This window comes from Bactrocera tryoni, chromosome 1 (genome assembly GCF_016617805.1).
Source record: "Bactrocera tryoni isolate S06 chromosome 1, CSIRO_BtryS06_freeze2, whole genome shotgun sequence".
NCBI lineage: Eukaryota > Metazoa > Arthropoda > Insecta > Diptera > Tephritidae > Bactrocera > Bactrocera tryoni.
The window spans coordinates 75065346-75078185 of record NC_052499.1 but is presented as its reverse complement, the minus strand read 5'-3'; the positions used below and the strand labels follow the sequence as shown (position 1 = coordinate 75078185).

At 27.1% G+C, this 12840-nt stretch overlaps 1 protein-coding gene across 16 annotated transcripts in view; it reads right to left on the bottom strand.

Annotated features, from left to right (window-relative positions):
- Positions 1-2071: 2071 nt before the first annotated feature.
- The window catches only part of LOC120766367 (heterogeneous nuclear ribonucleoprotein R), a 146714-nt gene continuing 135945 nt past the window's right edge, over positions 2072-12840 (bottom strand). For 13 of the 16 annotated variants that reach the window (XM_040091824.1, XM_040091833.1, XM_040091801.1 and 10 more), the window contains one exon: positions 2072-6576. In XM_040091824.1, coding sequence (XP_039947758.1) covers positions 6404-6576 — 173 coding nt within the window. In that variant the 3' untranslated portion in view covers positions 2072-6403. Of the gene's footprint in view, positions 6577-7856; positions 8261-12840 lie in introns of those variants that run through there. The other 3 variants (XM_040091905.1, XM_040091917.1, XM_040091894.1) reach the window with 3 other exon arrangements.

Below are 12840 nucleotides of genomic sequence, written 5' to 3'. Positions count from 1 at the left end.
ATTTAATTAAAGTAATTGCGCTGTATTCTATTTCGTTCATTCAGTGCGTTCAAGTCCAAATTTAAATACAAGATTTTAATCTAAATGTTCATGTTTGAAAAGAAGAGCTCTAGAGGAGAGAGAGATTAAGTGCATGATGCTGAATAAGCTTTTACAAATTGCAACAAAATTAATGCGGAGAGTTAGAACAATCGAAATTGGAATAGTATTTATAAACGCATCCGGAATGAGTTATGAAAATGTTGAATTGAAAAGCGCTCGTTTTCAAAAATTTAATAATTTATTATTAATAAAGCTATGTTGTTGATAGAGTGGCTTCTCCTACATGTATTATAAAAATCCAATAAAGTGAAGTTTAATGAAGTTGAAAAACACATTGAAAATATAATAACAAAAAAACATGATACATTATTTAAAAAAATTTAAAAAGTTTAACATTAACGTCACGGCAAGGAAGTACAAATGTACCAATGTGTATTGAGTAGATAAGTAAAACGCTTCATAAAAGTAGATAAATACCTTTGTATATTTAAATTCTTGACGAACGAATGGTTTGAGTGAATATATGAAAGGTTACGTTTACTACCATATACATACATATTTTATACCCAAACCACTACCTAAAAAGCGCAATGAAATTATAGAAATGATAAAAGTATATGTAGCCTAACTAATTTAGAAAAAAACTAATTTTGCCAATAAGACATTTGTGTTTGTATTTATTTTTCATTCTTTATTTATTTTATTACTTTATTTGCCAATTAAAACTTAATGATTTACACAACAAAAAATCTTCCTTAAAGTTCGCAGTCTGTTTTTTTTCTTGTTCAGAAATTACGTGAATGCCGTTGCATCTCATTTAGCATTACGTTGCGCCACTTTTTTTTATTAAATATGTAGTTACTTAAAATATGTCTGTATGTATATGCCATTTCTTCTAACTCAACGATTCCGTTACTACTTTTGCGATCACATTTTTCTTATATCATATTATTTATGTTTTTGTTATTGTTTTTTTATCAAAACATTCCTTTTATGTTCGCACAATATATTTTTATATTCATACATTTTTTTGTTTTTGTTTTTTTTTTTACTCCATTTAAAATACAATTAGTTAATTATATAATGTGTAATTTTAACACATTGCTTAAATTTAATATACACACGGCATGTGTATAAGCAAAATATATATATATATGTGTTATTAAAATTTAGATTTATGCACTAAAACAAATTTTCTTTTTAGCACTACATAAAAAAAATGTTACAATAATCAAATAAGTGTTATCCATATGTTTAGTAATTTTATAAAATAAGATACAAAGTAAATATATTTTGCTACAACAAAACGAAAATCACGTGAAATAAAAAAATACAAATGTTTGAAATTTTAAAACACACAATTTTTGTAGTTTGTCAAAACGAAAAATTAAGAAAGAAGCCAAAACGCTATTTAAACCACTGAACAATTAAATCTGTATAAATTATTTGCCAAACTATTTGCTTTCCCGATCCCAAAAATACAAATTAAACATAACATGGTTACAATTAAAACAGTTATAAATTTACGAAACAAAAAATAGACAAGTTCAAAACAAAAAATTAACATTTTCAAATTAATTTCATTTAACACTAATTTTTTTAATGGTTAAAAAATAGTTGAAAATACAATAATTAAATTTTAGTGACAAAATAACATTTTTGAATTTGCACTGCTAAAAATTTTTAAAACGACGAAAAAATGTAAAAGAAGTTATAAAATATTTAAACAATTTTGAATATTATCAATTAATAATAAATTTTATTGCTAAATATACACTCAGATATGATAATGTACAGTGGTTTATTGTTTGATTAAATATAGTTTTAAAGTGTACTCAAATATATTTTAATATATTTTTATTTTTTGTTTAACAATATAACTTAAAATACATACATATAACATAAATCAGTACAATTTCATTTTTTGCAAGTTTAAATTTAAGTGCTAATTATAAAACAAAAAGATGTTAGACTATATAAAATAAAACATTAGTTTATAGTAAAAATACAAAATATTTGCAATTCGTTATTTTTAATGTAGAAGTGGTTTTACATACATATATATGCTTTAAAGTCACCAATAATATTTTTGTTTTTATTGTAGTACATGCCAAAATTTTCCTTATTTCTTTCTCATTTGTATAAAGTGATAATAGTATAGTAATGGTTAATATTTTTGTTTTTAATTTTCACGCGGCTTTTCTGGGGCAGGTATACGTAAAATTACGAATTTTTGAAATTTTTAAAGAACTTGCATATTTATATGGTGTGTGTTTACATTACTTTAGTTAGTATGTGCGTACTTGTATTTTTTATTACTTATTATTGAAGTTTTATTGAAAAAAAATATTGTGGAAATATATTTTAAGTGTGTAATATATTTTTATAGATAAAATGAATAGTAAAATGGTAAAAGGTTAAAAAAAACGTGTGCAAAAGTTTATGTTGAATTAAATATATATTTATATATTTTTTTTAATAATTTCCCCTCTACTCTTTGATCAATGAATTGTTTTTCTTATACAGCATGAAAATGCAGCAGGGTTGCATAGGCTACAAGGCTCACTCTTTCTATTACAGCTTTTGAAAAACATAAAGTATGGATGCGCTTAAAAGCAAAATGTTTTTTTTTGGAATTTATTTTTAAGTTTAATTTCCTATAATTTATTATCAGATTCTTGAAAATTGTTCAATTTGAAATTACAGTTATTTGTTTGTTTGGAAAAGAAATTGTATACGCTTATCAAGTAGAAGTTAAAATGCCAAAAAATATTTTTTTTTTACAAATGATATACATTTTTGAAATGTGTTGTTCTTAAGAATTTTTTTGTGAATTTTACCAACTATTGTTACATGCTGTTTTTTTTATTAACTTTAACAAGCTATTCATTTTTGAATCGGTTGAAAATTTTAAGAAGCCTTATCGGTTTTGAAAATTTTGAATCTCTTATGCCGCTGCGCTCCATTCTTACTTTACGCATAATAATATGAAAATTAACTTAAGAAGCAGCATAATTTTTTAATTGTTTCGCTCCTCTCTCTTTCTGCCACACTGCTCTTTCTTTCAAACAATGGAACACTAGATACGCTGTACTATTGGTTGACTGCTACCGAAATGTGTTTGTGGCGTGCGTGTTCATCAATTGATTTTCTGATTTTCTTCACTATTTCACTTTTTGCTATTTATTTAAGAGCATTTATGTATGAATAACTTTAAACGTGTGTTATGTAACTTGGGGCATAAATAATTCTAGGTTATGTTAGGTTAGTTGTGTTTTTTATTGCATGTGGATACTTGAATCGTTTATTTGCTTTTATGTATATGTGAATTATTTTAATTCCGATTTTGCATTACGCATTTTTATTAATTATTGATTAGTCAATTGTATTTAGGGAAATTTTTATACATATAAATGTATATGCATATACATAGGTATATGTATATATGTATATGTATCTATAAGATTATATGTTGCTTTGAAGGTTTTACTAGTTTTATACGTATTCGCTTACTTTTGTAATATTTTAAAAGTTTCTTATCTTGTTTTATACTATATAAATATGTGACACTGATCTTTTCACCGTTAAGCTTAATTTTTTGCTCTACATGTCTTCATTGTTTATAGGTGTTTTCTTATGGGAAATTGTTTTTTTTTCCTTTTTTATTTTGTTTTTATTAAAAATACATAAATATAAAACCATAATGTGATGTTTAATTAGTTCGTTGCCGTGTTTTATGATATTTTGTTGGTTCACTTAACCCAGTTTATTGGTTTATATGCATTTTGTTACTGTACGTTACACACTAAACGCAGTTTTTATTTTAATTACGCCTTTTTCTTTTGAATTATTGTAATTTGTTTTTAAATATTATCTACACTTCCTAACATTACTATATTTTTGAAATAAAAAAACCTAACTCTTCGCTTTTGCTTTAAGATAATATTTTATTTTGTATTGCCAGCCAACAAGATTCATATGTATAATGCATGTTTTTTAAGAAAATAAATTTTTTTGAAAATTTTCAGCAGCGTTGAAGTTTATATAAAAATTAAATTTGCGAAATTTAGTTTAAAAATGCTTTCGAAAAAAATTATTTGTTTTTTTACGCACAAGTCGAAAATTTTAACTTTGGTAATTTATAAAAAATTATTTAATTAAAAAGTTTTAATACAATATACAAACAAATTGCCGAAATGTCGTCATCAACTACAAAACTTAATACAGAAAATATGTTTTTAAACAATTAGTGTTTTTGTATTTTCGGTTATGTTTAAAAATTTATATTTATATTTTTTTTACACACAACATGTCAACATTACACAATAATGCCACATGCTGCCGTCCACTTCGGCACAAAATAACCCGCTGTCGGCTATTTTCCTTAAATTGCATCATATAATTGCAAACGTTTTTTTGTTTTTGTATTTTTTTTTTGTAATTTCTTTTACTACATATGCATTATCATATTCATTTTTGTCCATTATAATCGTATAAGTTTGCATATACATACATACTTGCTAATCATGTATAATTTTTAAGAATTTTCAATTGTCAGTCATTTTTTTCGCCAAGCTTTGCTTTTTGAATTTTCAAAGTAAATATTTTTAGTTTTTCTTTTAAATTTTTTTTTGCAAATTTGCATTCAACACTCAAGACGTATATGTTTGTGTTCAAATTTAAGACGCTTTATTTAAAGTTTTACTAGTCTTACATATATGTACTTATATATTTTTGTAATTTTTCATAATTTTTTTTTTAATTATTCGGCAACATATTTACAAATTTGTGTGTCCTTTACATATTTTGGGAGGTTCTTGCTGTAAAATATTATCTGTTTAAATTTATATTTCTATTTGTTTATACTTGTCTGCATTTTGTATATAATAGTGTATAAAAAGTGCGTGTCGAAATGGCTTTTTTAACAGTAAAATGATACGTTAGCTGTATTTGCCGACACAACAGGGCACTCTAGAATATAAGATTTGAATTTTTTACTATTTCACTCTTTATTGTTTTAATACAAGAAATGAGAATTTGCATGCCAGCAGCTGTGATGTATGATAAAATGCGTTTTTTTCAAATCGTTACACTTTCTTTTATTTTTTTATGGCGTTTAAAAGTTTTGTTGTTGTTATTGTTGCGTGTGTATGCAATTAAAATGCGCAAAGCAGCGAAAAAACGTAAGAGTAGCTGTTAAAAAGTGTTTACCGGTTGTTTTTGCAAATATGTTTTTCATTTTCTATTTTGTTTTCTTCAGCGCCGAATCAGACTACTAATTTTATTTTAAAATTTCTGCATTTACATGCATTTTTTACATAATTTCCTTTTTAATTGCGAAATTTACGGACGTGTATCTTTAAATGTGTACAGCTCAATGCTTTTTCTATTTCTTTTATTATTTTTGTTAATTAAATTTTATTTTTACTAATTTTCGCAATGGAGAATCATTGTTCTCATTTATATATAATTATTTATTGTTGTATGTATACATAAATTATTATTATTTTTTTTAATTTAAAATAACACCGTCTGCTATTCAACGTGTGTTTGTATGTCTGTTGTTGTTTTCGGGTTACAAAGTCAACTCTTGTATTTTCTAAATGATTGCACACACATACATATGCACAAATATGGAAAGTTACCTACATATTTATATGTAATTTTTCATTTGCTCTGTTTTATGCCTTTTTATTGACTCTCGGCACTGACTGCCGTTATATTGCTTTCCTCAAAAGTTGAAATTTGTAAGATTTTCGGCAACTTTAGACATTTGCTCCGGTTCAATGTCACCCTACGTTTCCTAATTTGCTTTGCAGTAAATATTTTAATGCACTTTTGCATACAAATATAGTAAACACACACATATGTGCATACATACATAAATACATATGCATATTTGTTGTTGTTGCAGTATATCTATGGGATCTTACAAGAGTTATGAGCTGACAATTTGTTGCATTTTCCTTATGGATGTATGCTATGCAACATTGTTGTTGTTGTTGTTGCATTTTATATGGATTAACTGCTTAGCTACTTTTTTATTTACATGCATTTAAAATTTTCAATTACGTTGTTGTTGTTATTATTGTTGTCACATATGTTTACACCTTTTTGTATTTACGGCTTAAAAATTTGTAATATGTAGTCAAGAGTTGTTGTAGTAATTATTGTTGTTTTTATTTTGTTTATTATATATTTTTTGTTGTTGTTGTTTATTATTGCTAATGTAATCGCTTCTGTAATGACTGCTACTGGATGTTGTGGTTTTCAATTTATTGTTGTAGGTGTTTTTATTATTGTAATATGCGCTTGTTGTTGTAGTTTGTGTTTTTTGTTTTTGTAATATTATTATAATTATTTAAGCCCAATTTGGAAATGTATCTGTGTACCATTGCTCGCCATTGGTGCCCAGTGGTTGTTGTGGTAACGGTATACTGCCCCAACTGCCATTTCCGATTAAACCGCTCGGGTAACGTCGCTTTATATCTGCAGGATTTTGGTGACCTCCATCGAATTTACGTTTACCGACTACTGCACTCGTCAAAGGTCGGATGAGCATGTGTATGTGTGTGCGTACAATTGCACACAATTGCGAAAATTCGAGGTTGCCATATTGTTGTGTAGAGTTTGTGGATTTTTTTATCGTCGAAATATATTTTTTTTGTTTTGTTTTTTGTGAGAGTGTGTGTGTTTTTTTATTCAAAGAGAAAAGAGAAAAGTAAATGGTATTATTTTATGTTTATAAAAATTTGTTAAGAGTGTTATATGAACAATTCGAAACTTTATTTTTGACCTGCTCAATGCATCTTGACAAAATTTTTCGGTATTTTAAAAGCTGCTTCCATACAAACTTCGATTATTTCTTTTAGTTTTGTTTATTTTATGAGTGGAAATTCGTAAGCAATCTATGCCAAGCTAGGTCTAACTTTAAATTTGACAGTGAAAAACGTCGAGATATAATTTATTTTTTTTCTTGGAAAATATTTTTTCTAAAAATAGTTTTCTGTGTCTCTTTTCATTTCCATTCATAAATCGGCTTGCCTTACTTATTGTAATTTCTTGCAATATTCATATTCCCAATTGAGAAAAAAAATAATAATAATTAGGTACATAAAATATACATACATTACAGTGGGGTATTTAAAAATAATTACAACCAATAACAAAAAATAAATACAAATGGGGCACTAAATCAACGGAGGCAACCTGTATGGGAATGAAAATATATTGTATATATGGTTTCGATGTAATCTGGTAAGCGGTTTTGGGCAAGCGGAGTAAAACATTAAAATAAAAGTAATTAAATAAAAAAATACCTTCATTGTATTTTAATATTGTATCATTACACAAGATGAAATTTATTTCCAGAATTTGACAAATTTTTTTCATTATACAAAATGGTTTTTTGTTTTTCTCTCGTCAAAAGGAAACAATATGATAGAAAATTTACAATATGTGAGGTACGAGTATTCAAAAAAAAAAAACAATCAACGAACATAGTAAATGACAAAAACAAAATACAAATAATTATATGAGTATATTATTACACATACATATTAAAATTATATATGCATACCATATCTAGATAAATCAATCAAGTGCAGATATACATAGATGATAGCTAATTGAATAATAGAGATACATAGATAGTTAGCGGTAGTAGTAGAGCGAGAGAAATGTAAAGAATGTTGGCAACGTCGATAGTTGTTGAGGTAAGAAATTCGCTTGGAGTGAGGATGCTTCTTGAATACTTTCTCGAAGCAAAAGTATATATGGAAAAGTGGCGCTCATTTGGTTTGTGGTTGGACTTCCTTTGTTTCTTGTTTTGTAATCATTACTTGAAATATTTATGCAACAAAAGTGCAAGCACGTAATTAGATTTTGATTGAAGTTCATTCCCTGTGGTTTTTAACGGATGTCAGCGTTTGCTTTTTCTTTGAATTTCGTTTGTATTTGAAATTTAATTTGTGTGCAAAAATCGTTTGATTGAAGTTTCTTGCTAATAAATGTCAAATTTCAATTTTGCGTACATTTGAATATTTTAATTCCTTGCACTGGTATTTTTGTTCATTCATGCGTTTGATTTGGTACTGATTACTTGTAGAAGTTCTATATTTTTTGTTATTGTTTAGCAATTTTGCAAATAAATTCATTTCACTTGTAGACGGTAATTATTATTGATGTTAAAATTTTTACGCATGTACTCCGATGGATGCTAAGAAAACACCGTTTTTTCCGGTGCAGAAAAGAGAAAGAAACTTTGAAAAATGAAATGTAATGCAGAGTTGAACATAATACTAAAAAACAAGCACAAAATAGCGCTAAATAACAGTAAACTCAGCTACTGTGTCTGGAAAACAAAACTTCTACAAATATGTTTTGAATAAATGAAGTATATTTTTTAGGTTATGGTTTTAGGTAGTTAAATTTCTTTCAAGTAAAATGCTATAGTAATTTACACAAATATATTTTATATAGTTTTTGTTTTTTTTTTAGTTTTTGATTAGCATTTCGCAATATTTTTTTTATTCTACAGACTAGTTGACATAGTTTTTTCAATCCGTGATTAATTTTAATATCGTTTGAATTACATAATTTTTGTGAAAAATAGATTTGGGGTCAGACCTATTTAATGACACTTATTTTCTTTAGAAACCATTCAAGAAATGAGGTTCTAAAAGAAGGAACTCCAAATATGCTTTATTTTTGTAAACTTGACAGTAGATACTAATGACAATCAAGTATATATGTACATATGTATAGCCCATATAATGGACCTTGAAAACTAAATTGCTCAAACGATGCTTAAACAAGTAAGAAAAAGCTAAGTAACTCACATATTGGAAATTCAAAAATCTTTGTTTAACCATTTGTAGTTTAGAAGATATGTAGGTATATTAAATCTATTAGGGGGCGGGGCCACGCCTATTTTTTTAAATTTCCATCCCAATGTGCCAAATTAGAGTTCTATATCTTAATTGAGTGCTTAGTATTGACAATATAGGTTTTTGGTTAATGGCGTTTTGTGGGCGTGGCTGTAGTCCGATTACGCCTATCTACGAACTCGATTTTTTTTTGTATCACTTACCAAGTTTTATCAAGATATCTCAATATTTAGTCAAGTTGCAGTTTGCGTGGACGGACAGGCAGACAATTATATATGTATATATGTATAACCCTATAACTATCTCGCTTACATTGAGGTGATACGTACAACCTAACGTGAACAAAACTATTACACTCTGTAGCAACTCCTTGCAAGAGCATAAAAATACAAATATAAAAACTAAAAAATTCGTTCATTCGAAATTCCAAAACAACTGATTTGAACAATTTTAGCACAAGTTCATAAATTAACCTCGAGTAATTAATCTAATATGAATTAAAAGTTGAATACCCCTAATATAAACAATATTGGAAAGATTTTTTATTTTGTGCAAAGTTGGCAAAAATTGAACTTTTGAATATATCTCTAACAGGAGAACAAGATCTTTCAAAGTCGAAAATTCTTAAAACAATTGCAAAAATATCAAAAAATGTTAGTGGATTTCCAAAAAAATTTATCAACAACTAACAGTAAGCAAGGTCAGCGAAACTATGAAATGTAGGGAGCATTATCAAAAATCTGGTCAAAATCGCTTCGACCTTTAGGCTAGTTATCAAAAAAACATTCACACTTCATAGCATGATATAATGACGTCTTGACGTCTTGAGCCCACAAAAATTATTAGAAACTTTAATTTATTTCAGTCAAAAGAATCTACAACAAAGTGCAGCAAAACACTGTTCGAATTCTAAGATAAAACACTTATGAGAAGCACAGAGCACAGATATCATATATTACTACCTTAAACAAACTTAATGCAATTACAACAACAAAAATACTAACTGCTAATGATAAAGATAAAGATGCAATTGAAATAATAATCCAAATATATATGTATTTACAATACTATATGAATGTGTGTGTATGTATGAGATTGTTTGAGCTCTAAATTCGTACATCAACTACTTATACACATATGCTATGTATGTATGTATGTATGTATGTCTATAATTTATATACATATAAACTAAAGCTTAATGCAAAATAACGAATCGATTAGTATTTTCTCATATTTCAATTCAATTATTTCCATAGTAGTATGTATGTATGTATGTTGATTTGCGCGCATAATAAGATGAATACATACATTATAAAATATTATATATTAAATGTATGTATGAGAATATGCACAAACATAATTGCTTAAGATAATTCTTGAACTAAAACATAAACGAGCATTATTTAATAAATTCTGTTTCTGAAAATTGTGTAGCGAAGAGGATTGTGGTAGAGGTATTAATGGTAGCAGTGTTGCATTTTTGTTTTGTTAAAGTATGTGATTTTTTTTTTTAAGTAACAATTGTTAGCAGTGTGAAAACTGAGTGTGGCATGAATATTTGACATTAGAATTGTGAGCTTATAAATATAGTTTAATGAAGATTAAATCAAACACACAGTTTTATATTTATTTACTAATTATTTGCATTAATTGATTGAAACACGCAAATCGAAAGGTGATTTCTTTAGCTTTCGAAATTTGCAAGACATTTTTTTATTAATTTATTTATATTAGATTTTTCAAAGTTTGTTTTTTATATTCAACTTTGTGTAATCGCAAAACGAAATTAATGTTTTTTTTTAAATTTGCGTGCTTGAGTTTATATAAAATTTCTTTTTGTTGCTTAGTGTTACATTTTAAGGTTATGCATAGATACATGTGTAGTTATGTAAAAATATATAGATTTATTTCGATTAATATCGATATTAGTTTGCTAACCTCTATTGCTGTAACTATTAATGCGGTAAAGTTGTCGGAAAAAGGGCGTTTCGAAAATTCTCCGTAAATGTGATCATAATATTATTTACCTTTTATTGTCTATTTTAACATTAGAAAAATTTGCTTTTGTTGTTGTAGTAAAAAAATACTGCCGAGTTGACAGTGTCTGCTAGGTAAAGAAACTCGATCTGTAAATTGCGTAGACCTGACTGCCATAAAAAATCTATTTAGCTCTTGAAGTTCAGCCCACTGACTTCGAATTTCGGTAGCAAATTTTAATAATTTCGCCCAGTTGTTGGATCGTATATCTTTACGTGATGAAATAGCAAACCTTACTGAAGAGATATGTCAAAAACGGGCTACTTTTGTAGCGTCCTTATTGAAAACCCCTTTATACTATTGATCTGCTTTTTTGCTTTTGTTTTCTATTGGCATAGCTGATTCGACTTTCGTTGTTATATGCGCTTAGCCTTAGCTTAATGGTATGCCATTAGTGCGTGCTTTAGGAAATTGCAGTCAATATTATTAACAACAACAATCAACAATTTGTCTATATTTTGAAAAATCGTAAAGAATAGATATTTTTGAATGAAGAAAATACATATTTTAATTATTAATGTATGTACTTCTTTTCTCGGAGAGCATTTTTTTTATAAAACTAAAGGTATCTAAGGCGTATATTGTCTGAGGTTATAAAATAAAAACTATTCCTGCCTCGGCAGGCAACATTAAGCCTATATTTATGATAAGAAAAATATCTCCATCAGAAGTGAATTTGAGCTTGAATAACATTTCAGTTGTTATTTGTTAGACAATATTGAGATCGGAAGTATTTTAATTTTTTTTAATTATATTGTGTTGCTTTACTCCTACTCTGTCAACGGCCCTTTTACAATACAAATTAAATACAATGTTAATTAATTTAAATTCACAATCGATGAGCTTGAAACGATGAATATGCTAATATGTGGGAAATGATATTTTAACCCTGTGCTCATATTATCACTTATATAACACTGTGTTTTCATTGACTTACTTCTTTCGGCTTTTCAGTGTCAAATTTTTTTCTACAAACTACAAGTAGTTTGCCGTTTACAACAAAGTCAATTTTGTTTTTTGCCTAACTGTAATGTAATTATTTTGTGTAATGTTAGTAGTATGTATGTTTGCATGTCAAAAAATATTTCGAATCAATACAAAACAAATATCGAATCTTAAAAAAATTATATATACACGTCAATTGGAGAAAGAGGAATTTTGTACGGTGTTTGGTTTGAATTTTTCGGGCTTAACGCTTTTGCATATATTACTCATATATGAAATGCCGTTTGTCTTAGGATTTTTTTTGATAACAAATAACCGTTATAACTGTATGCCGGGTGGCTGTGTTTTTGCTTGATTGATGTTCGTTCTTTTGATTGTTTCGAATGAGTTTTAATTTATATATTTATTTTTTGTTCATACTTTTGAAAACCGATTTCATTTTCGCATGTAACCGTGCATGGAAATAATATACATACATATATCGTCACATAAAATGTAAGACAACGTAGCATCACTTTTCTTAAGTTGACAGGCGAAGGAAAAATGATATAATAGAAACCACTCACATGAAACAAAAATTGAGTTTTGATTATAAAATGGTTATATATTGGATATATATTGGTTATGTCTGACAGCGGAAGCTGAAAATTTATTGCTACACCTATGTAATATGGTGTAGTGAATCGTAAGCAATAAAAAACTCAATTACGATTTTCTTGATGATACGTTGTTTTGCATTTTAGCTGACGATTTGTTATATATAATATTGAATTTTGAACTTATATGCATAAGAAGACTATATAACTAAAAAATATGTACACATAACATATGCGAGTACATTTTAAGTAATTTAAATTAAATAACCGTTAAGAACGCCGGCCAAAAGAAAATGTGCTCAGCGCTACAGATTAGAAAACATGGATAACAT